Here is a 26,558-nt window from a genome sequence, read left to right on the forward strand (position 1 = left end):
CTCCGGTGACTTCTTTGTCGCTGCATATGACAATAACACCGCTGGATCATTGTTCGGGCCCTCAGCCCTTCACCACGCTGCTGCATGTGGGTCTGTAAAGTACTGAAGGTTCCTAATTAGAGTTATCTGTTTTGATGACAGGTAATAAGATGAAATCAAAAAAATGGTTAATTAAGGTGGAATCATCGATCAATCTTAAAGGTCATATGTGGAGAAAATCTATTTTTATTGTGTTTAGTGGTTGTAATAAACTCAGAGGTGTAAAAGCTGTTCAGATATGAAGATGCTGACTTCTGTCATTCCTCAAAATGCAAAGAGCCGCTCTGGGATGTCGGAGACTTTCAGTAATGTGCTGGTGAGCTTCACATTATGGGATCTTTAATGTCTACATGCTAGCTGCAGTTAGCCTCCAGGGCTACAGTGTTGGAGAGGCTTTTCACCCTTAAATACCAAATTGTCTTTAAATTATCCTGCGAGCTCTTCAGGAGGTTTAAGACTGGGCCTGTAAACACTTCATTCTGTCAAACAGCCCGGCTGGACATCAGCTCAGATCCCAGATCAGATTTCTATGAAATGTGAGGCACACGTGGAAATATTTGCTGTTTTTGGAACAACGATGTCACAGATTTAACTGGAAAAACTGACGATCATCATCGGTTAATCAGCTGCACATCGTCGTCTAATGAAACTTATTTTGGTGAGTTTGTCAGACTTTGTCTACAGATCACATTGAACTGATTGAACACTGCAGTCAGCATACTGCATGTGTAGGTCGGGCTTAATATACAGAGCTCCTGCAAAAGCACTCTCACCCTGATTCCTACAAGAAACACACAGTTAAAGGATCAGTGAGCTGAGCGTGTTCATGTTTTCATGCATCGCAGGGTTTAAATGTTTGCTCAAAAAGTAATGTGAGATCTGTATGTCAGTGTCGTTATGAAGGGTTTCTAGTGTTGTAGGAGAAAGTGAACACATCTGAACCTAAATTAGATCAGTAAAAGTTCACTGCAAGAAAAGCACAGGTGTGTGAAGCTACACTAATGCTGCCTCGGTTCTATTAGGTCTCCCCTGTGGATGCGCCGGTGCTTCGATTTGTGCTAAGCCTCTGGAGTCGGCGCCGCGGCTCCACTGACCTGACGTGTCTGGTTACGGTTGCTAAGCTGTAATTCCACAATCAATGTTTAGTAAAGGGCCACTGAAGAAGATGGAGTGAGCACATACCTGTGAACACACAGCTGATCAAAGCAGCCCAGAGCTGCACTACAGAACCACCGCAGGTGCTACTCAGAGTTTCAGCAAGTTTAAGGACAACGAAGGTGGTGAGCGCGACCACTGGAGATCTGCTGTGCTGCTGTGTGTACAGTGACCAACACCTGCTGAGGTCCAGGCCAAGCAAGGTGAACTTCTAAGATACTCAGTACAACAATCAGTAGCTCTTCATGAAGCCTGTGATCTACGGTGTCACTTCATAGCATGAATCAGGTGCATTAAGCTCCTTAGTTTCCCCCTGCCGCCTCAATGTCGGTAATAGTGAAGAAAACAAGGCTTTGGGGAGCCAGAGGGAAACAGCAGGGCCTTTTTACAGGAAAGGAGATTTAAATGAAGCTCCTAGCAGTCCTGGAAAATTATGTTAAATACGCTGAAACGCTGCAGAACCAAGAATAGAAGCTGGAATATCGTAGCGTTAGCAATATGCTGAAACTGCTAAAACAACAGGTGGACTTTTTCAGTCTTTAATAAACAGCAAAAACAAATGATGTGTTGTTAAATCTCATTATTCTGAGAGTCTATATATTCAGGATGATAAAACCCAACAGCTCAACCTGACGATGGAGAGAGTTTCTTAAAGTTGTGATTTTACTGCGTCCAAAGCACATTTCACACATTATAACCACAACGCGGCAAACTAGCACGCTGAGAAACATACATGTTGCTCATTTGGATGCATATTTTTAAAACGTTACCTCAGGGCTGCTGCTTCAGCTCACCTGGTTGAGCTGGCGACCCATTTGCAGGAGCTACAGTCACCGATGCAGCGGCCATGGGTTCAAATCCCACCCATGAGTCTTTGCTGCAACCCATTCTCCTCCCCTGCTTTCCCGTCTCTCCTTCGACTCTCTAAAAAGGACAAAAAAATTACTTAAAAGAAAAAACGTTACCTCAGGTGTAAATGCTGGAGCGGTTTGTGAACTGTATCTTACATAGTTTGCATACATCTGCATCTTCAGAAAGCTCTCGGTCTCACCAGAAAATGTCACAGGAGAAGGATTGTTCTCGCCTCATTTTACATCATAGTCCACTAATTTTGAAGCCTCACTTCCCCGTAACGGAAAAGAATCGCGTCTTGAGCCTCTGGATTCTCCTCGACAGCATGCATGACCTCATCATCGATCTGAAAACGGCGATCACATAAGTCACATTTCAGGTTGGGAAAGTCCAACGTGTTGGGCAGCAGTTCAAAGGAACGTTCGGCTGCTTCGGCCACCTGATGCTGTGAGGACGGACACATGGTCCTGCAGCCACAGCAGCCATCCTGAAGCTCTCCTTTACTTTATCGTCCCTCTGATTGCTTCAAACGTTTGAGTTTTTATGCACAGTGTTATGAATCTTTATGGTGGAAAGTCAGGCCTCAGAATGGGAGTTCTGCCTCTTGTTTCCTTGTTTTTGAAGTACCTTCATGTATTAATTGTTTTTACAGTTCTGCAGTTCCTGATATCGTTATAGCAAGTTGCAAAGGTTTGATTCTGGTTGACAGCCTGAATGTTAGACACACCAGACAGACTGAAGACCCATTATCCATCAGACAGAACAGTCATGGAAAATAAGAAACATGAGATTTTTTTTTTTGGTTGCAAAGAAAATAAGCAGTTTAATTACTTTATATTGCTCCCCTGCACTCACACATCATGACACAATATGGATTTGTTCGATTTTTCCGATGCTTTCAACCATTAACGTTGTCGGGTCGCGTTTTCTGAGTGAAAACCTTCACAGTGCAACAGGTCTGAGAAACAGAAGACTCTTCTGCAACATAACACTCCTGCATGAAGGGTCCTTGTCGTGTGTGTTTGTAATCCAGTGGACTGTACACGCCTGCAACACGAATCAAACTCTACCAGGGTCTAATTAAAGATCTCACCAAATCTCTGTTTGAGGGTTAATACGTGAAGGAACAAACCACAATTATAGCGAGCGGCGATTTCAACAGCAACACTCAACCCCCCACCAGACGCTCGCATACATGCACCCCCCACCCTCATCTCATTCCTTCACTCGGAGAGCACTCTCCTCTGCCGTTGCCATAGTAATCCCAAAGCCAATAACAGCCCTAAACCTTTCCTCCCTCAAGCCGAGGAAGCCGGGGATGGAAATTGCCCCCCGTCAAATTTGCCCCCGAGAGTATAGGTTTGCATTGCTGCTGCCGTGTTGCACCCAGAGCCCAGAGCCGAGCCCCCAGAGCCGAACACCCAGAGCCCAGAGCCCGGAGCCCGGCCCCCAGAGCCCGGCACCCAGAGCCCAGCACCCAGAGCCCAGAGCCCGGCATCCAGCGCCCAGAGCCCAGCACCCAGAGCTCCGCTGTGTTTCTGCCGTCCATCCACTGCCCCCCAACACTCAGAGCAAGACAGCATTATAAATCAATTTACGAGCTGAGAGAGACACTCTGCAGCGGATGGAAATGAACGATGGCAGATGAAGGATATTGGAAAACACTTCCTCTGCTGTCAGAGTGAGCAGGTGTGTACAGTAGCAGCATCTCATGCGCAGCTGGCAAAGGAAATCTAATCGTATTCCTGTGTGTGGGTGATGAATCGGGGGCGAGGAGAGACGATGGAGGCGTCTGAATCTCTGAATAACAAACAGGGGAAATGTTCGGTCGTAGCCGGCAAAGTTGTTGGAGGTAACTCAGGAGGTGAACGAGCAGGTGGATGAGAGGACGAAAAGGAGCTTCTGAGTGTCAGTCAGTCAGATCGAGACCACCAGTCAGAGGATGTGTTTGTCCACAAGAATCCAACAGGTGAACGTCTTCATCAGCTTCTGTCTCCTGTGAGCTGTGAGGACACGCTGCCAGCTCTCCAACCGGTTCATACACCAAAAACAAACGCTGTTTAAAAGATGTTATGTTCAAACAGTAAAAGCATAAATAATTCATTTTTTGCAGGAACTCTAATGGGTTATTCAGCCTCACATCTCCATCCTGCTCGACCAGCTCGGATTTAACTGAAACATTTTTATTATAAACTCTGAATATTTAAAATGACATCTGTGAGTATTCTCACTGACATGAATTCAACAGCTATCCTGGGTAAGGTGATGCTTTAAAGTTAAATCTGCTTTTATTCAGAACAGTTTTATTTGAGGAACCATTCTGAAACTCCAGAACTCGACTTTAATCAAACTTTCTACTAATATTTATGTTTTTGTGGTTCATCTTGTCAAACCTTCTGAAGGTTGAAGAAAACGAACCTTCTCTTCCTTTTTAGTCGGTATTTCATAATAAAAGCACCCAAACATGTTTTGTTCTGTGTTCTGGTGACATGCAGGAGGCATCACTGGTTCACTTCTGTGTCATCAGGTTTATGTGAGCTTAAAGCTTTTCATTATCATTTTATATTTGAACTCAGCCGTTGGTACACATTATTTGTTATCTACTTGTCTGAAATAATGAGAAATAACTGAAGGTTTAAGGTTTGTAGCTTTAATAGAGCCTCAAATCTCAATGTGAGAAATAAAACCTGCTGAAAACGGGTCGACAGCCGATTTTAAAAAGATGTTTTATCTCTGAAAGTATTTCATACATCAACCTATAACTTCATAAATATCTATAAATATCCATATATTGTGCTATAAAGCAGGATATGAGCAGTAATTGAGTTGAAATGAGCCTGTGTTTAATTAAATGGTGGGACTAGTTCATTTGTTTTTAGTGTTGGATAAGGATAAGGAAGTATTTACAACGAGCCAACAAGAAAAAGTTTTGTGTTCACTGTCAGAAATATTCCATCCTTCTTATTTTCCACTGAGAGATACGTTGGACAGACTTCTCCTCTCCACACTGGAACAGAATAACTTTACAGACAATCCTGCAAAGGGTCTATTATTTATAAGTCATTACAATATTTTCATGATCTCCTGACTTTTCCTCTAGAGCCAGCATGAGGCTGATGTTTGCATTAATCTGCAGTGGAAGCTTTAAAACTGGTGCTAAACACAACTTAAAGATGGATGCATTTTATGAATTGAGCTGAATGCAAACTGTGACGATTCACTTTGAGTTCACTGCAACGAGCGACTGCTTTCACCTGCACACACTGATTAATGCAGCTTTAAAGTGTTCTATTTTAGGAGAAATACGCATGCAGAGGAATAGAAATGTGACGCTGGCAGCAGTTATTCCTGGTGTGTTTGACAGTTCTGGCCTCCCACACACTTTTATTAAACGTTCAGCTCCAAACTGACTCCTCCCTTCCAGTCCATGACTTTCTCCTGAAGCTAATGGAGATGATGCAGGATTCTTTACCCTGCCAGCTACATAGTCAGCATGGCAGAGCCGACTGGTTTAATATTCTATATCTGTGTGTGCTGGTGATGCTAATTCAGGGCAGAAGCGAGACGGGAGCAGAGGAGGCCTGAAAACTCTGGGTAAGGGATTTTAGGTGGGAGGATGTCATTAACAGGACCTGGGGTTCGTTGGAGGAGCCGAGGTGTCACATTACTGAGGTGAATTATGTAATTAGAAGGATTCATGAAGGAGGGAAGAAGACTGAGGTGGTGGAGATGACCTGGTCAGTGTTGGGATTTTAACTCAGAGGGAAGCCTGGAGGGCCATGAGGATATCTCCATCCTCTCGTTGTCACTGAGGATGTGCAGGTGAAGGAGACCAACACAGACTGTTGGAACTGGCCTGGAAGTGAAGTTTTTAAATGAAAAAAAAAGTGGGTTTTATTGATCAGGACCCTTTGTTGATGTCATGCAAGGTAATGCTACCTCTGGTTATTAATCCTTCATCCATATCTGAGGTCAAAGCTCCATCCAGATGTAACTCTGCCCAGCAACATGTTCCAGTTCCTCCTGGTGGACCTCATGGGGTTCTCAGGTCAGATGAGATATATGATACCCTGGTTTCTCCTCCTAGTTACCCAGAAACCATCAAAAGAAAGATGCCTGAACCACCTCAGCTTCTTTCAACGTGAAGGAGCAGCGACCCTGATCCAAACCCGTACGGTGTCCACAGGATCAGTCACTTCAACGCTTCCCACTCATTGTCTATGCAAGCAGCCCCATGATGCATTCTGGTAGCATTTCCAGAGACGGGGCATCACATTGCTTGCTTCTCATTTGCACAAAGTTGAGGTCTAAGCTACTTTACGTAAATCAGGAGCTTCTGGTCGCCACTCGACGCCTCTGGAAACTACCAGAAAACCATATACGAAGACATATTCAGTATCTACATGGTTTATTTCTGCCCTAAAACGGTGTCAGGAACATGTTTTAGTCAGCTGTTTTTGTAATATGAGAGGAAGTTTCCAGATGAGCTGCCATGATGGTGCGGTTTGAAAACCAAGAAGAGACCGTCCACTAGTGAAACATCTGTCTAATCAGTAGCAACCAGTGATTGAGCGGTTGTAGAAGTCAGGTTTGGATTCCTGTTCAAGTCCAACAAGTGTCCAGAGTCGGGTAGCAGCACAACCCTTTGAATCTAAGAACACCACGTCGGCACTCTTTTGGTCACTGCCCATGACTGTAGGTGAGGGTTGGACAAAAGGCCGACTGGTAAATCATCTCCTTCTTCACCACAAAGGTTCAGTACAGCGCCCACACTACAGCTGACGCTTCACCAATCCATCCGTCCATCTCCAGTCCAACCTCCTGCCACTCATGAGCAAGATGTTGAGATACCTGAACTCCTTCACTGAGGGCAGCAACTCAACTCCAAAGCCAGAGCGAGCAATCAGTGGTTTCATGGGATCAGATTGGAGGTGCCACCTCAACAAGTCATCTGCAAAAAGAAGCAACGCTGAAGCTCCTAAACCAGACTCTGTGTTCACCTCGGCTGCACCTTGATCCTGTCCAAGAACATCACAGACAGGATCGGAGACCAGAGGCAGCTTCATCCAACACCCAGAGGAAATGAGTCTGACTTTACACCAACATTATAAAATCTCAATCATCAGAACGCAACTGAATAACAACAGAACCAGAGAGTTCATTGATTAATTTCACTTTTAATTAAAGTTTTTTTTTTCCACACAGATTTACACAGAAACCAGAGGTGGCAGCATCACAGTATAAAAGTGTCTACCGGCACAGTTCAGAAACACAACAAGAACAGCAACTGCACTTCACTGTTCGTCTACGTCTGGACAGAAACCAAAGAATTCAGTGTCAAGTAACGGACCGGCACTTTTCAGCTTCATTTTTCAGAGTGAACCTGTCAAGACAGGAAGACTTGAGAGACACCAGCATATATACAGTATAATTAAAAAAAGAAGAACAGCTCTTAACAAATGGAAAGTGAATAAAGTAAAAGTCAATAAAACACGACATCCAACAGGCTGCTTCTGTCGCACGCGCAGCTATCGACGTTTTTCTTCACGTCTCACTTCAAACGCTATCAGTCAAGCCTCTGTGCTCTGGATCTAATTAAACAGCGATCGAGTGCAGAAATATACAGATTGATTTCCACCACGGCAGCAGGCTGGATAATGGCAAAGTTAATTCTGGTAAGTTAATTCTGGTAATTCGTCTATAGATCAAATAAAGGTTAACGTTCAAAGCAGCTCACAGCTTCAGTCCGCCTCACTTTTATTGTGTCAAACACCAACAACAGGTTAAAAATAAACGTGTCCAAGAGTTACGGCATGATGTCCAAACACAATCTAAAGGAGCAGTCTGACAGTTTAGGACGTAAAACTCACTGCACCGGTTGCACATAACTCCTGTAAATGTTGAACTATTCCAATAAAACGAATAACTGAACTCCTGACGTCCTTTTGAATCGATGCTGCTGTAAAAACTCCTGAACGTCGACTGTACAGACGATAAACTCTACATGCATAATTCAATCCAACGCTGTCACTCAGATTTAACTCCTTCTGTCAGCTTGGAGACCATCAGCCTCTTTACAAGGTGACTGACTGTAATTTTGCAGCTGTAGTTGGATGTTTTTTGTCTTTTTTTGATCATTAAAAACAATATAATAATTGGTATTATGTGGAGTCATCACCTCTAACAATTCTCCAGTATCTTGTATTTAACACAAAGATGTGTTAAATATCCAGCTTGGCTCAAAATCCACCACAATAACGAACAATCATTCCATGAAAACCTCGTCAGAATCAGCTGGGTTTTAAACATACAGTAGCTCCAGTGTATTTAATGAAACTATGGAAAACCATTTTACCTTCATTCAGAGTTACAGGCTCCTAAAGTCACAGGTGTGGGTTGAAATTTGGCTCTAATTTCTTTATTATTTCTAAACTCTTAAAACTTCACATCACCGCAGATAGACATGGATTTTAAGACTGAAAAACACATTTGATAAAACCTGTAAATCAGTTCCACATCCACTCCAGGTGTCACAATCTGAAGCCAAAACCATTTGTTTTATCTGAAACTAACTTTGAGCTTCAATATCACGAGATGTACTTTAGCTTCAACAGCAAACCAGCAGCTGTAACGTCTGAGGCAGCATCAAAACGCATCCGTACCCTGGATGGGTTTTCTGAGAATTCACTGGAGTAAACTTTTTTTAAAAAGTGTATTTTGGGTGAACTTTTAGAGCTCCGACCTGCATGTGTGATGATGGTTGACATGAAAGACGTTATTTTTACCAACATTTGGTGCCATCTTTGACCCACGAGTCCCTCCATGTTCAGCCCGTCTCTGAGGGCCTGTAGCTTGGAACATATTCATAGTATGGAGGTAAAATCTTGCAGGGCTTCATTAAATACACTAAAGTCATAATCTGCTGATTCTGAGGAGGTCGAGCGGTAACCTTTGAAGATTTGGTTGATTTCATAAGGAATGACACAAACAAATAATAAACCCAATTCAATAAATCCTTTTTGTTCCTGAAGCAAAAAGCGAAGCAACCTTTAGCCCAAAACGAAACCGTTCAGCGAGAACAAACCGGCCGTGACCTTATTAGATATCTGTCTGTGGGTTTTGGTGAGCTTGTTAAAAAGCAGGAAGTTCAAGAAAAACTTTTAAACTCAGATGATTTCTTTCAGCTGTAGGAGATTTTCTACTAACTTCCCTCATATTCAACCGTTTGCAGACGATGACCCGCTGATGAGGCCACAGAGAACAACCATATCTGTGTCGCTTTACTTTCTTTAACCTGCAATTGAACTGCAAAAAGTGAACAGCTATAACATCAGGATGCAACCAAACAGTCTTCACAACACATCTCCCAGAGAAACGTTTGCTGCAAATCGCTCACCTGGAATCACAAACTGTACAAAAGAACCCACTTAAACCGAGTCACTGACACCACTGGAACATTTTCACCATGCGAGAAGAACGATTGGCTAACAACAGGGCCGAGCACGGCTCAGGGAGTGTGAATAAAATATACGACGAGCAGGCACTGTCTGTTTGAACAGGGATCACCGAAAACAGACCAAGCAGCAGCAGCAGCAGCGTCACCGTGGATAACGTGTACAGAGCAGCGGTGCTACAGGTGAGCTACAAACACCAGGTGAGAGTTTAATCCTTTGGCACAGCGTGTAAGAAAAACCCCAGTAATTTGCATCGCTCTCATCTCCCCGACTTGTTTCCCGTCTGAAGTCGATCTCCTCTCTCCGGCGCTCCGGGCTGTAATTTCTCCTAATTCCTCACCACAGCGGAGGAGAGCGTTAAAGCTCACGACATTGTTTTCCTCGTCGCCTCGTTTCTTGACATTTGTGCCTCCTCCTCCTCCTCCTCCTGGGCTTCGTTAAACATGATCCTCTCTCATCAGCACCTCTCATGCGCTGGTGCATAATTGGCTGAATGAAGAAACTACCACATGTGCTGTTTATGTACAGTCACTTCAAACCATTCAAATGCAAGATTTTACAAAATACGACATAGAAAATGAACAAAGTCATGCCAATCAGAACACACACACTCTGTATCTCACACACACACACTCACAGTAAGGCTTCAGGGTTTCATTAAAACTTTGAGCGTGTCATGCAAACACCAGTGTCCCGTTCGGGTCATGCAGCTGGTTCTAACGCTGACACCAGTTCATCTGCTCACACAGACCAACACCACAGTTACATGCACACGATAGTTTACCGACCGGGTCGGTCCATCTCAGACCACCAGACTTCTGCTCGACCATCTCTGATCGATCTGAACGTGTTACAGCGTAACAGATGAACATTCATGAAGATATTTGTGTAGTTTTAGCTTCACACATCACATATTTTTGGGAAACTCGAGAACTTCTGTGGTGCAGCTTGTCATCGCTGCTCAATCAGCTTTAAACAGAAGCTTGAATTTTAATGGGTGAAGAATCAAACTGCATGTTGGGCAATTGTTCTAAACAATTTTCTCAGACAGTTTTTGATGCATTAAGCTTAAATTTCACAAATATCATTTAAAATTTCCATAGTTGGTGATTAAAAAACAAGTTTCAAGCAAATCAGAGACGCTTGAGCAGAAGGTTCTCGATGATTTTTAGATGGAAAAACCCCCAATAGTGACGAAGGCAAACGCCTGGTTGCATAAATTTACCATAAAATCGTGTTTACATGAAAAAAAAAAGAACTTTAAATCACATTTTTCTCCATCCTGCTGCTGACAAACCAAACAGAGCAGCAGTGGGTGCACAGCTCACTTCTTTAAAATGAGATAATCCAGGTTAAAAAAAAAAAAAAGGAGAAGCATTCATCGTTTTAACTGAACATTTTGAAACTGATCTGACCAGATTATGGTTTTGCAACAAGCGGCTCTGAGTGAAGCCGAGTGGGAAGGAATTTCAAATGTTGTGTAACCACCTGCGACGCATTGTTGTTGGAAAGAATCTGCTCAGAAAACCAGTGCGACGAGATTTAATCGCACACGTCAAGAGGCTGCAGTGAGTCCAACAGATTTCCTCCAACAGAGTTCATCAGAATGAACGCGTACGTCAAACGAATGAACAGACGAAGGTTCCCGTCTATACAGCAAAATCCTAAACCCTCGCTGCTCCACATTCATTAACTATGAGCCGGGTTTCATCCCATTAGAGACGTAACCGGAGGCTATTAAAGATATTAAACTCCGAAATGTACCTCGCTCTGCATAAAATCTCATCAAGTTTCTGGTTATAATTGAGTTCTGGAGGCGTTTTCAGTGACGAAGTCTGCACGTGCAGTAAGAACATCTGTTTGCGGGAACGCTTTCATTTAAAGATCATCCGAGAAACGCGTGTTGAACTGCAAACAACACCAACGAAAAACTGAAAAAAAAACTTGATTTGTACGAAAAAAGTTCAGCTGTACAGTTTTTAAAATTCTGCTGGAAGAAAAATTAAACTTAAAGCTGCCCTGTGGATGTTCTGACCACTAGGAGTGCTGTGGAGCAACGTTTACGTCATGTTTAGTTTGTGATGTGCAGCCAAATTCACATTTCTAACAACAAACTAAACAGGAGACTTTGATGAAGAAGGTTGTTCGACTTGAGTGATTAACAAAGTGGATTTAAAATAATAACAATATATTAGTTGCTTTGCAAATAAACTCCACAGGGCAACTTCAAGCACAAAACCACAGGCAGGACTTTTAGTTTTTGCAGTACATATATGGGCTGTGGCTCAGATGATGGCAGTCACAGCCTTGATCAATCATATTCTAATTGTGTTTCTGATGCGCCGTCCCTCTGCAGGAGGCGGAGCGTGGCGACTGGGATCAAAGGGTCATTTGCACATCAGGATGTAGTGCCACTTCAAAGCTAATTCACAAAAGCATCTCTGAGGCCGACACGGTGCAGCTGATGCAGAATCACAGCCCGGTTCTGCTGCTGCTGCTGCATTACAACAATAAAACGGCGGCACGTGGCGGTGCATGCGGGGACTCGGAGACGGGCTGGTGCACAGGTGTCGCCCCACCTTTGAACCGGACCTGGCTGAGGAGGTTGGCAGGGAGACGCGTCCAGAAAGAAAACCTTTCATCTGCTGCTGCTGAGCCCAGCTTGGTTTAATGAGCTGTCATTACTGACCACCTAAAGCCTTCATCCGTCCGTCAGGAGATTCAGTTTCTGAGCTTTGTTAATTTTTCCTTCAGAGAATTGGTTTATTTCGTGGAAACTCCTAATTTCCTCCATCTTCGTCTTTTTATTCGCTGATTTTGGCGACTCACAGGACTAATTGTATAGAAACCAGTGCAAACATGTGATTTTAGTTCAGTCTGATCCTCGGTTGTTGCCTCCAGCTCCTCCGACTTTAAAGCCCCGACAGCAGCTTGGTCAGGGGCACCTCTCGCTCCCCCAGCAGAGTGTCCCTCTTGAGGCTGGTGCCTTTGTTCACCACCTTGAACTTCACCGAGAGTTTCTTCACCTGAATCGAGCTTATCGAGTCAAAGAAGAAGTCCTCGTTGAAGACCGGGTTGCGGCTGTTCTTGATGATGTTGCTGCGCTGCTTCTGCAGCTTGCCGGGGTTCAGGTAGACGGACACGCAGCAGTTGATGCTCTTGATGTCACAGTGCTTGTCGTACAGACTTTCCGCCGCCAGGACACGGATGAGGAGGCGGGAGGTGCCGGAGTCGTAGTTGGCGCTGATCCGCACCGTCCCTCCCTTGTGCAGGTTGATGGTGTGCTCCCGATGGAGGCCATGGTCGGAGGCTCCGGCGCCGCCGTGGAGGGACGGGACGTGGAGCCGCCGCTGGACGTTGGGGCTGGGTTCGGCCGAGCTGCACTCGTCGGTGGACAGCGAGCTGTGGCGGGCGAACGTCCGCTTGGCTTTCACCACTTTGGCCTGCGTCTCATGAGTGAAGATCTTGAGCAGGGACGCAGATCGAGACAGCAGAGGGGAGCTGAAGGGAGACGACTCGGCCGACGAGCAGGTGTCGCTTTCTCCACCGCTGAAGTATCGATACGGGTTCATGTGGGAGGTGTTGAAGTCGGCCGGGTTCAGGTGGTTTCCTGCGTCGCTGCTTTTGCCGCCAGTCTTCCTCTGAGCGTTCGGGGAGGTGATGGGGCTGGTGAGCTCGCAGTGGAACAGCGACTCTTTACGGCGAGTGTGGGGGCTTTCCTTCAAGGTGGCGAAGCCGTACGACGTCTGGGTCTTGGGGACGTACGGCAGCGACATGGCGGTCTGCGACTGGGGGTCTGCGTTGGTGTCTCCAGCCACAACATCGTCAGCGCTTTCTATCTGAATGATGTGGCGGTTTGCAGCCCTCAGCAAGTTCTTAGTGTCTCCTGCGAGCTTGGCCACCAGACGTGGGCTCCTCGGGCTGCTGATCTTCCTCCCGCCGCCGATGGTCTGCTCGGAGGTGGACGGCTGCAGCCCCTCTTTGGGCTTCACGTTGGGGATCTCGGGTTCTGGAGGGCAGCTCACCAGCTTCGGAGGAATGAAGAAGTCCGGGATCTTGTCAGGAGTGAGGACGTTGCTGTAGGGCGCTGCGTTGCCTTTCTTGTCTCCGTTGTCTCCCTGTCGCAGCACGCTGGTCTCCACCGACCCGCGGATCTTATCCAGAACCCACATGGTCCCACCAGGCAGTGGGAAGCGTGGAGGAGGTGCAGTCAGGTGCGTCTGCAATTAATAACACACATGGGTGGGGAGGAGGGTGAATGATCAGAGGAGTCGCACCACAGGGAGAGGATAAAAATAACCCGAGTGCTGGAGCGCAGCCTGTGATTAAAGCACAAGCATTTACACAATAAGACTGAGTAAAAGGAAACAGCCCGGTTCTGAGACACTGGATCTGAGCTTCACTTTTAGGGATATTGACTGCAGAGCAAAACCTCAGTGGGTCGAAGCACTTCAGCTTAAAAAAGGCTTTTTTGTTTTTGAAGAGCTGCGGTTGATTTAATACGTCTCAACAGGTACCGATGAGGAATCAATCAGAATCCAACTACAGGGAATTTAAATCAAATGAAACAGAAAACTGAGTGTTTTAAGAAGCTGCAAATAGATTAACAACAAAGGATCTGCTTCTTCTTTATTCTTTATGTCCTAAGGTGCTGTATTTAAAGTCATATATGTTGTATGTTGCTATCTATGTGCACTACAGCCACTAAAAAAACACTTTACGCGCATTTTTATCTGATTTTATTCTTGCTTTCACTTTCAATCACACGATGGTGAAACATACAGAAATAAAAAAAAATCATTTTCACAGTTGAATGTTCCCACACTAGTACCGTTTCCACGGTTATTTCTAATGGTAAAGAATATTTAATTGTATTTCTGCTTTTTAATAAAACGTGAATTGAATTTTAAGAGAAAAAGTTCCGTCCACTCCAACAGGTGCCTGAACGCTCCCTCCTGTTGCGCACCAGTCCGTTTCCAAAACCTCTAAAATAAATTAACTCCAGCTGAAATCTGTAACCCCAGACTGCTCCTAATCCAGGAATGATAATCATAAGACACTTACAGCTGTACAGAAGTGGTGCTCTGCTCCCGTCGCCCTCCGTTCCGCCGGTAACAGGTGTCTCCTCCTCGCTGCGCGCTGCGCTCTGCGCCCTCACACCGTCTCCGCTCCGGAGCTCCAGTCGTGCGTTTTATAGGCGACACAGAGCCGCTGCTGACCAATAAGATCAAACTGTTGGCGTCTCCAGCAGAACCAGCCAGAAAGACGCTGGCTGCAAATGAGAGGAACCTTCCAGGTCGGTGGACGTGATGCAGCAGAGTCCCTGTGATTGTTTCACTGCTGCTGGAGACGCGTTGCTCTGAGGGAACGTTCAGCTCATTTCAACTTCTAACGTGCTTTGGCTGATTAAGAGTGAACAAAGTCAAGTTATCGTTGTTTGAACGACCTGCAGCACATTTAGAACATCAGCTGTTGCACCAAAGTGCAAAAAAAACCCAAGACTGGCCAGTAATGAATGTGACAGGTTTAAACACTGAGGTTGAGACTCTGTTTAGTTTCTAGTTTTCAAGTTTTGAACCTAGAAAATATGAAAATTCAACAAAACCAAGGATTCACTGGACCCCTGTGAGCACGCTCTGTTTGGTTTCTCATCCAATATGTCTTATTTTGTGATATTTTATAAGATTATATTTTCTTGTTATTGTTGTTTCTGAAGACACGACAGTCACAGTTTTACTCATTTTGTTTTCACCTCCAAAAATGCTTTGAAATTTTAATAAAATCTCATAAAAGAGTGAAAATCAGGTGCCAGAAAAAAGAAAGAACAAATTAGTATTTGTATATATATATATATATATATATATATATATATATATATAGTTTGTTGGGTTTTTTTAATGTGAAGATAATGCCCAGCTTTGACCTGGTTTTATTTTATTTTATTTAATTTTTTTCAGTTAACATATAAACTAACATTTTTTATATTTTTTTTTTTCTGTGATTTTACTCTATTATTGAGTGAAATCAATATCTGTAAAAGGACAGCAATTATTTTGGTTACTATTTTCAGTTCTTTATATATAAATATGAAATCACAAATATCTGTTAAAAGAAACGACTATTTTCTTTTGTTGATTTCAGTTCATGTCTACTTATACAATTACACTGTATTTGTAAAAATATCTAGATGTGGACATTATTTACTTTATTTTAATGGTTAAAATGCAAATGAATAAATTTTTAAATATATTTTACGAGTTATTTTTGGTAATTTAACAAAACAGGGACAATCTGTAAATTAGTTTATTTACAGTTAAATCACTGGTTCTTATCATCTATTGTCATTGTACAGAGTCGTCTCCACTCTGCTGCATCCTGATCGTCCTCCATCAGCACCCTGACCCGCTCCGTTCATCCTTCAATCGGGTCAAACGTGTGTGTGTGTGTGTGTGTGCAGCACCGAGCCTTTGTGTGCATGTAAATCATATTATTTCTATATGAGACCAGGAAAAGCACATGCAGCTGAGCAGACAAAGCAGCCTGTGCACCTGTGTGCTCCGATTCACTTCACAGCAGTCTTTTTTCTGTTTGCTTTTTTCATCCCTCTCCTGGTTTTGTCTGTGTGTCTTCGGGTTTAAACCGACCGATCGGTTTCCCTGGAAACTTTGCTATGGCAACAAATACATTTGTCTAAAATAGGATGGGCCCCACTGACTCCATCGATCTGCAGGACTAAAACAGCGCGCCTTATTTGCTCAGATTGTGTGGTTTCGTGTCAAGTGCCGTGTGACCGGTGGACTGAGAGGTCCGGTCGCTGCTGTAGGAGCATCAGTGCACCGAGTCTGCAGGCGGGAGCTCAGACATGTGCAGGTCTGTGGCTGCCTGCTGACAGACAGGTGGATGAGCGGCGCTGATTGTGAACGGACCTGGAAGAGGAGTCAGCTCTGCTCATCTCTGCCTCACTCACACAGAAAACCAGTCTGATGGCTGCTCCCCGTCTTGCCACAGCTAATTGGAAGCTCAACAGTTTTACAGTCAACGAGCCGCTGGATCCATTTGGACTTCAGCTTCTGTTAAAGCTCATTGAAACTTATTAGTGTCACTTTTTTAGTATTTTAGGATAACAAAGTCAGAGTTAAGACCTCATGGTAGCTGCAGTTTACACCCACATCTGCCCAGACTGGGTTTTGAGGATGTAAAATGTCTTCGCTTCATACTGATGAGACCCTGGTGTGAAGGTTTAGGCTCGTTAAAGCTGCATCAGTCAGCTTACACACACACCCACAGCCGCCTTTATCTGGTTCACAAAGATGTTTTTGCATTATTTTATCTGCTCTGTCCCAGATTATAACCAACCCAGTTCCCTTTTACTGGTTCAAATAGCTTTAAAGGACCAATTCAACTTATAAAGGGCAGTTTGTGTGCAAAAAAAGTGAATGCAGCCCTCACACTGACTGAAATGTCATCAGTGCATCAAAATGGACTGAATTCATTCATGAGGCCACAGAAACACTGCATGAGAGATGACGTCCTGATTTCATTTAAACATCTCATCCACAGATTGTGCACATGTGCATAGAAGCTCATTCTTTTTAAATTAATTTAGAGTATTGTGTGTTGCACTGCTGCTGATGTTTCCTTGTATTTTGCACAATGACAGTAAAGCCTCTGTCCATCTAGATCATGATGAAGTCTAAACGAGGCTCTGGACCTGCCAAACACACACAGCGTAGACGTCTGAAACAACACTGTAGGATTTAACGGTCAACCTCATGCCTGGACATTCAAGTTTCACAAAGACACACTTCTGTTGTCGCCACAGGTGGAAGCTTTGTGTATTTGATCTACATAAAGAAGCAGCTGCAGACAAACCACCTGAGATGTTCCCACGTCACGACTGATGTTAGATCTGAAATATCCGCATCAGGTGGAACCATTCATCGAGCACAGCAAGTTCACGTTTTTGTCATGTGGATAAGAGCAGCTTCATCATGGCGGCTGGACGACGGACATGAGCTGAGCTACTTCCTGTTGCTGGTGAGGTCTCAGGCTGCAGGTTTACTTCTGGTTCCTTGAGTCTCAGATGTAGGCAGTGTTCAGCTATCAGGCTTTAGGTTTAGGAGGCAGACGACCACATCACCTGTAACATCAGGCCTAAAACGTTCCTGTTTGGTAACGCTAATGGTTCAGGTGACCCTGAAGCATCCCTTACTGATGCTGCTCCAGACCCAGACTGCTGGAGGACTTCCCATGATGCACTGAGCTCCTCTCCTCTCCTCCACTCTCCATACAGCTGGAAGCCAGCGCTGCATGTCACCACCTTTGTGTTGTCTCTCTCCTGTAGTTTCTGTGTTGTCCTCTCTGCAGGTTCCTCTGGATCTGGAGCTGCATGTTCCTCAGTCTGCAGTCACAGACCTCCGACCTCCCCAGTGTCCGTTGTTCTGTCCGTTCTTCTACCAGCGATCCGGTTCTCTCTCCTCTTTAGTGTCACCCCGACATGTCGAGGCAGACGGCCGCCCTTCCTGAGCCCGGTTCTGTTGGATTTATTGGGTTTCTCTCTACAACTTTGTTCAGTCTTCAGTATTCTACACTTTAAAGAGTTGGTGGTATTTAATTGAAAGTCTCTGGATCCAACAGGCATTAACATTCATCAACATCTGCTCCAGATTTTGTGACAGAATCTGAAATATTTTCAACACTAAAAATCACAAATCATTCTGAACCCTGCAGTGGAAGACGGGCCTGTTGTCATACTGTGTTACTAACATCGTGTACGTCGCCTCGTGTCACCAGAACAGCTCCGACCCGTCGGCACCACGCTCCGGTTCGGCCCGCAGCGACGAGGACTCGCGTCAGGACAGCGTGGCATGTAAACCACGTGAGCCCGACTGGAGATAATTACACATCTGGGCTTCGCAGGTCCTTCCACACGTCACTGTCTGATGTAATCACCCTGTGAAGAGCCACTTACCATATAGATTGCAGAGGCACATCTGAACCTTCACCCACTGCTGTCTGTCATCTGGAGCCAGAGCCCGGCAGGTTACACTAAAGAGAAACAGAAACGCTGTCACTTTGGTCCGTTTCATAACTAATTTTGTTCTGTTTTTGGGACTGATTTGTTCTTGTTTGTAGCCATAAAGCATCAGAGCATCGTGGTGAATACTTAAAATCTGCCTAAAACCCCAAAAGATGTGAAAATTACAAGAATATGTCACAGAAAAGTACATTAGTGGGCACTTTCATTGGGTCTGTATGAGATATTCTTCATATTTAGATTCATTTGCATTAAAAAATAAAGATAAATGCTCAATTAATGAGTGTATAGTGCATATAGACTGTGCATATTGTCTGTATTGGAGCTTTTTAGTGTAGATAAACCATAAATACAGAGAATGTACAGTAATTAATTAAGTGCTTATATTATTTTTTAATGCAAACTGAGTCTAAATGTGAAGAATATCTCATGCAGACCCAGTGTTAAGTGTCCACTAATGTACTTTTCCAGTATTTATGATCCTAATTTTTTATTTTTTTCATCTTTTTGGGTTTTAGACCAAACAAACTTTTGCTAACTATGAAAAAATCCAACAGAAAAGGAGTCAAAATCAGTGATTATTTGTCCCGTCTTACTTGAAAAATGTTTTCTCTCCACTGACTAATCTGTTTCTCAGTATTTGGACGCTGCAGCTCATCACAATCAGCAAAAAAACAACTTAAAAATCCGACAGATGGGAAAAAATGAATTAAAACTGAAGGAATATCTGCTGGAGAATATGTGAATGTCACATCACACGGTGCACAAACCCGGCTTCACACTGGTAACAGCTTCCTTCTACAAAATAATGAGATCGATACACAAGCGTCTGAGGATCTTCTGAGGAAAGGTTAATGTGTCTGTTCTGCTCTCATTAGGAAGCCCGACCCACAGCTGACAACACCGCTGGCTGCTACAGACCCAAACGGACCAAAGTGCACTTCCTGGCTGAATGATACAGATGTGTGGCGCTGCTCAGCTGTTCTCTCAGCGGACGGACACCAGCACACCGGCAGTGACCCGGCAATTATACGAATAGAAAGAGAAGATCACTTGAAAACCCGGTCCAACACCGAGGCCCGAGCATCTTCCCCGCTGACGTCTGATTGGCCTCCTGGAAAGACAGGAAGCAGAAGTTGGGGCGTGAACGCACAAAAGCCCAGCAGGAGGTCCAGTCAGCTCCAGGTTTGCTCCTCCAGCGTGTTTGTGAGCGAATTTCAGTCAAACAGCAAGAAAGAAACACGTCACCAGGTCCATTTTCGCTCCTTCTGATTGTTGCCATCCGTCTTCCTCCTGCACAACTTCTGTTGCCTTGGAGACGTCTCCATCCTACCCTGACATATGGATCCATCCTCCCCCCCCACACTGCCTCCCCAATAACCAGCTCTGCGTCCTCCTCTCAGCTCACACGTCTTCACCTCCGCGGTCTGTTTCGGTTCAGCCAGCCTGCTCATTACTCCGAGTCCGTCCAGCTTTCTGCGGGTCACCGAGGGCTCGGACTCAGCTGCCTTCTGGTCTCTGGGAGCCCTGAGATCGCTGCCGAGCAGCCAGCTGGACTGGACGGACGCAAAAACATGTGACTCACGGCCACAGCGTGAAACCACCAGAGGCTTCCAACATCTGGGTCGGAGAGGATTCAATAAATGTGTTGCTGCACCGTCTCAGAGTTTGTGAACAGTCGAGGCAAAATAAACCTGATACGTGGTCATCTTGAACAATGAATCCACATCACCAGTTTGTCAAAATAGCAAAAAACTGAACCCTGTCTTGCTAAACTCACCACACATCCAGGTCTACTGATGTTAGAGCCTCAGAGGTTGGTGACATGTCGACCACAGACTGTATTTTACTAGGAAACATGGATACCTTTATATATATATGCACACTTTGAGGAACTTTCTGAGGCCCCAACACCGCCCTCGTTTGAAGAGTTTGCACTTTTTTTTCTATCATCTTTTAAAATTTGACCTCTGCTAGAATCATTCAATCATCTGAATCTGCTGGAAACAGTTCTGTCAGCGTCTTCACTAAGTCTCACAGTTGTATTAGTTGTCAAACCCTAAATATGGTTCCAGCTCAGACTTGTTTAGGGTAAAATACATTTAAAAAACTCCCAGATCTAAAAAACATATAATATTCTCAAAATTGAGATAAAACCGCTTACTTAGAACTCAGTTTTGGATCCAAAATATGTAAATTATGAACAAAATCTGATAAAGTGGAGCAACAACGCTGTGTGAAACGCCACAAACTGAGCCGTCTGTGACACATTTAGGTAAAATGAGCCTCATGTGTTGGTAGATTTCATCCTGTAACTATGAACATAGAACAACATCATATAGATGCTGATGCACACCAGTTTCTGTGCTGCTATCACTGAGTCCACATCAACATTTTATCATAAGGAGTTGGAACCTCGTCTTGCTAAACTCGCCACACATCCATTTCTACTGATGTTACATCCTCAGAAGTTGCTGACACGTCGACCAAAGACTGTATTTTAGGAGGAAACATGGATGTATTCATACATAGACACACTCAGAGGAACTTTCTGAGGCCCCAGCATCACACTTGTTTGAAAGTTTTGCACTTTCTTCCATTTTCAAGGTCCAATAATTGAAATTTTGACCTCTGCTGGAGCAATTCGATCTTTGGGATCTGATGGAAATAATTTGGTGTCACCAAGTTTCATGGCTGTGGAAGTTCTAGAGATATTGAAGCCTTAAAATAGCTTCCCAGGTGAGATGCTTTTTCCTTTTTTTTTTTAGGTTGAAAATACAAAAAAAACTTCTAAGGTCTGAAAACATGAACTTCTAAAAAGTTTGGCCACAGTATTTTACAGAACGTCGTTTCAGGTGACTAATAAGCAACATGTCAGTAAACTGAACAGAGTTTGAGACGCTGGAGCAACACTTTTATCTGAACTGACACCGACTGACGCGTCTGGCAGCTGGTTTCATGAACCACAGTTTAAGCAAAGCGTTGTCCTTTTCAGACTAAAACACGGCGCAGCGTATGAAGGAAACCACAGAGAGAGACACATTTCTGCAAATGCCAGGACCATCCGAGTGTCTTGCTTTTTCTGCTCGGCTGAACTGGCATTTGGATTGGACACACGCAGGGCAAAAGGTCAGACCTGTCGACACAGGAAGCAAATTTGATGGCCTCTGCGGTAAAGGCGCTGCATCCCGGTGGGGGGAGACGGGGATGAGGTGTTTGGTAAAAGGATGAGAGAGAAGAAATGAAACCCTGAGTCCTGTGTGCACTCAGAGCCGCCCTGAAACACCAGCAGGCAGCAGGTGGCGTTTCCTTCACGGCCTGATGGGTTTCATTTCCAGATTACAGACGGCAGTAGGTGGGTCAACTTAAACAGGAAGAAATAAAAAGGTGGAGATCATAAAACCATATAACCGGAGTGCAGGAGCAGCGTACGAGGGCCCGGCTATACCGGCCTGTCTATTTACAGAGTCGCAGCAGCTGATTAGAAAAGCTGAGCGACCAGAAGATAGGTTACCCTTTGAGCTGAAATGCTCCTTATGGCTCATGTTTCTCTGTCTGTACATTTCAGGTGAGGCCAGGCTGGAAAACACTCGAGCTTGTGATGTTGATTCCAGAGTCATGCAGGCAGGAGCTGAGAAAAGCAGAAAAAAGAAAAAGGCATGAACAGGTTTGGGGAAAATCTAATTAGAAAAACTCTATGACTGTCAGAGACTCATAAATCTGTCATCTGTGCTGTTCCTCAAGCTCTGAGTGAGCAAGAACCAAGCTGCTGCTGCCCTCTAGAGGCGTTTAACAGAAACTAACCGTGTTCTCAGGTAGAAACAAGTTCAGACGGGCGTCACACACACCAAACATGATGCAGGCTGGAGAATAATGAGAAAGAAAGAAGATTTGTTTGTGCAAACAAATGCAATATGTGTCTAAGTAGATTTTTATACAAAAAAAAAAAGGCTGTGATTTACTGTAAAACAAGGCAACTTGTCTGTTAGAGCAAAGGAAACACACACAATGCATTTCCACTTACAAGAAGTTAATGCATTCAGGTGTTTGTGCAGTTAATACAAGAACTCTTTAGTTTTAAAGCAAAATCACAATAAATACTAAATGCATCTGTAAGAAAAAACACACTTGGATTATTTTCTTTCTTGTGCAATAAGTTAGAACAACGACAAACAACCTGCAAGTGAAACTAAACCTTTCCTGTGGCTGCAGAAACGCTTCATTCAGACGGAACACGACAGACAAAACTTTAAAAGTTCGTTTAAAGTCCAGTTTCTTTTCTCCACGAGAAGAAAAAGTGGAAAAAGACGACGTAGAAGCTGAGTGAAGCCGAGTACGTTTGTAGCTGCACGGGTCTAACAAGAAAGGCCACTCAACGGAGGTTTATTCTTAATTCTTCTCTTCGGCAAACACCGTGAAAACTAAACACAATAAACAAATGCACGTTAAAAAACAGACATTTGTGGATCTTTCAGTCTCTAAATCACACCACAGTATACATGAAATATAAACCAAAGATAATTACCGTTTGCGCCTCTTAGACCACATGCAGAATGGCGATAACTTCTATTAAGTGTCCATGCCGACTGTGACCCACAATGCTGCTCTCTTAACCTTACTAAAAGTTAGTCATGTGACCTGACTTGTCAAAATAAAACTCAGCGTACCCAACTTCTGAACTAAACTGGACCTTAAAGCGATCTGTTTTTTAACAATCTGTTACATTCTTCATCTCAGTTCTCAATTATATAAGAACAGCAAAACAATGAACTGACAATCAAACAGAAACCAAACACACACCACAACCTGTCTCTTAGACACTTACAACGTTGTTTCTAAACGGACCTCTGAGATGTAGAAGATGAATGAAGATGAAAAGTGTGTTAACATTTAAAGAAGGTCTTATTAAACCTGAAAGGTGAGCAGGTCTGAGGAAGTGACGCTAAATCATTTATCTAATTATTATCATTCTTCTTGTTTTTTTGTGTTTATTTCACAGCTGCACTTTATTCTGGTAACTTAATAATCTTATATAATACACAATACAACCCGGTCTCTGCTGTGTTTAACCTGGAGCAGGGAAGCATCAGAATTACTGGACTTTTAATATTCTGGGATGTCAGATTACTTTTATTTCTAGTTGATGGAGAGACATTCTCAGCACCTGTAAGGGTTTTGGTGTTTGGTAATTAAACTGTTTTACGATCAGACTGAAGTCCTCTTTCTGATCATCACGGTGCATTTCTGTTCACTCGTACAACTCATTCTCAAGTTTCACTCTCTTCAGGTCATTCAAACATGTGCATTATGTAGATTTTGTACATTTAGAAGACTGTAAAATGCAGATTATTTCCTACTCATGATAGAATCTGTGCCATATCAGTGTTTTTCTGCTTATATGTGTGCAACACTTTCTACACAGAGGACACATGTCTGTATTTCCTATTTGATGTTCCCTACATTTTAACACCATCCACTTTGCTGAAAACAAGATGAAATCTAAGCTAACAGCAGCTGATCAAGGTGTCCAAGTAACCAACAGCTAGTCTGTTTAGGATTTCCTTAACTCTAAAAGTTCTGTCCATGTGTGATAATAACCAGCGACTACTTTACAGACAGTAAAACATGATCGATGACGTCTGCATCTGGGAGATAATTACAACCAGCTAATGAAGCTCCTGCTGTTACTGTGTGCGTAAATACATCCTGATGATATTTAACAAACTCCTACAAACAACTAAACTTGAGCTATAAACTATAAACTATAAACTTCCCTCGTAACAAAAGGAAAGACAAAAAAAATCAGATGACATCCATTACTGGTGTGTGTCATTGATCTAAGCTGTTAATGTTCTTATTGCAGTGAAGCTTCATGATTTTGGACGTTTCAGTTTTAATAGATTTGAAAATGTTAAGCAAAGTAAAAGAAAGGTGTGTTTGGAACTCAAACAGCATCTGTTGCAGTTTTTTGTACAATATTTGTGGTAAAATTTGGAGAAGAAGTGGCCAGGTTTAAACCTCTAGGTGTGACAATCACACAGGACCTGTCTGGGTCACCTCACATAAAGTCCACTGTGATGGAGGCCAGACAGCGTCTCTTCTACCTCAGACGTCTGAGAGGCTTCAAGCTCCTGCTCACGGTGCTCAGGAGCTTCTACACCTGCACCACTGAGAGCATCCTGTGGAGGAGCATCACCACCTGGATGGGCAGCTGCACCAAGCAGGACTTCTTGGTCCTGAGGAGGGCGGTCCGTTCAGCTGAGCAGACCATCAGAACCACCCTCCCAACCTGCAGGACATCTACGCCCAGGTCAAGGACTGTGAAGATCCTAAAGCAGCCCAGCCATCCTGGAGACTCTCTCTTCTCCCTGCTGTCATCAGGCCGACGCTATCGCTGCCTACAGACTGTAACTGAGAGGATGAGGAAGAGTTTCTTCCCTCAGGCGTCCGTTGGCTCAACTCTGAGCTTTAAAACCAGACTGGGCGCTGCTATAGCTCACCTGGTTGAGCTGGTGTCCCATGTGCAGGGCTACAGTTCCAATGTGGAGGTCATGAGTTCGAATCCCACTCATGACCCTTTCCCACATGTCCTCTCCCCATTCTTCTCCCCTACTTTCCTGTCTCTCTCTGACTACACTATCCAATAAAGGCCAAAAAAATAACTTAAAAAAAAAAAACGGACTGGACGGGCACCTTCTACACATGCACCTTATGCACCATAACAGTGTTCTGTTTGCTTTACTTATTCGATTACTTATGTGTATAAATACATAAAGTATATATACTTCTGTAACACTTATTTTTCTTTTGTTGAAGCTGGATGCTGGTACAAAACATTTCCCTGCACATTGTACCGTGTATAAATGACAAACAAAGCAGATCTTGAAACGCTCGTCCTCAAATCACTTCACACAGCTTCAGTGCTGTTTCTTGGTTCATGTGACCTGCTGCAGGTCAGACTTGTGCTTCGGTCCAAGTGATGCAGAAATGTTCCACCTTATAAGGCTGCTGCTGCAGTTTTTACCGAGAAGTGAGCAGGGAGCTAATTCAGAGAGTTTATGTGGGGTTTCAGTCCAAAGAAGGGCAGCAGGACATCTGTGATCAACACACTCAGTGTTTAGTCCATTAAAACATCTACGTTTTAATGGTGCTGAATGATGTTAAAGTTCTGAGCTCTGAGGTTTTCAGATGTCTGACCAACAGCACAGGACGCTCAGAGTTTTAGTTTAAACAGAACACAGAAAAGCATCGATGGAACCAGAGACATGTTTGTCACGTGAATCATTAATCATTAACACTACATGCATGATGTGAGCGTTTCCACACCTCCACAGTCTGCTGGATGCACACACTGCAGCCTTCGCTCAGATTTCTCACGCTACACAAACTGCGACAGAGAAATGATTTGCATCGATTCAATGCAAAGCGAAGCTAAACCAGCAGCACACCTCACAGAGCACAGCCTTACCTGAGCTTCCTCCTGGATTCACACTTCCTGGAGTGACAAAGGAAGCACAAGACAAGGAAAGAGAAACCACGTCTGTTTACAGAGGTCACCTCTTCAACTTCTATTTATGCACATGAAACACGGAAAGCATCAGGAAATCCTTTAGCGTCTCCACCACCCTCCCTCCAGCAGGGTGACTGCTGTGTACACGTCTCATCATGAGCTCTCCTCAAACTCTAACTCCACCAGAACATGTTCAAACAAATCAACACCAAGTGAACAGAAAGAACACGAGTCTTACCTGTCACAGCTAAATCTGTCTGTCTGTCACTCACTCATGTCATTTCAGTGTCTGCAAGAGAACACACAAAACGCAGAGTCCAGTGAGACCTCTACATCTGAAAAAATAAAATTAAAAATAGAGAACACACAAACTCTGCTGCAGCAATAAAAAAAACAGCCAATATCTAATAAAGAGCTTTATTTCAGATTTTAAATAGATTTACAAACCATAAGAAAAAAAGAAAATATAAACAAGAAAAAAACAAACAAAAAAAAAAAACATCAAGTGATC

At 43.8% G+C, this 26,558-nt stretch overlaps 1 protein-coding gene and 1 long non-coding RNA gene across 2 annotated transcripts; both read right to left on the minus strand.

The window, feature by feature from the left end:
- Nucleotides 1-7,213: 7,213 nt before the first annotated feature.
- Nucleotides 7,214-14,911, minus strand: LOC103368915 (C2 calcium-dependent domain-containing protein 4C). Its single transcript, XM_008297453.1, has 2 exons — nucleotides 14,565-14,911; nucleotides 7,214-13,720 (listed from the first exon to the last, which is right to left on the minus strand). Exon 2 carries the CDS (start codon nucleotides 13,670-13,672, stop codon nucleotides 12,413-12,415), a length of 1,260 nt encoding a protein of 419 aa, XP_008295675.1. The 5' UTR covers nucleotides 13,673-13,720; nucleotides 14,565-14,911; the 3' UTR covers nucleotides 7,214-12,412.
- A 2,205-nt stretch (nucleotides 14,912-17,116) lies between these two features.
- Nucleotides 17,117-22,403, minus strand: LOC103368916 (uncharacterized). The gene is made up of 3 exons (XR_520803.1): nucleotides 22,342-22,403; nucleotides 22,052-22,168; nucleotides 17,117-18,548 (listed from the first exon to the last, which is right to left on the minus strand). It is a non-coding gene; the product is annotated as an uncharacterized LOC103368916 (long non-coding RNA).
- Nucleotides 22,404-26,558: the final 4,155 nt, after the last annotated feature.

This window comes from Stegastes partitus, unplaced genomic scaffold (genome assembly GCF_000690725.1).
Source record: "Stegastes partitus isolate 25-593 unplaced genomic scaffold, Stegastes_partitus-1.0.2 Scaffold1222, whole genome shotgun sequence".
Taxonomy (NCBI): domain Eukaryota; kingdom Metazoa; phylum Chordata; class Actinopteri; family Pomacentridae; genus Stegastes; species Stegastes partitus.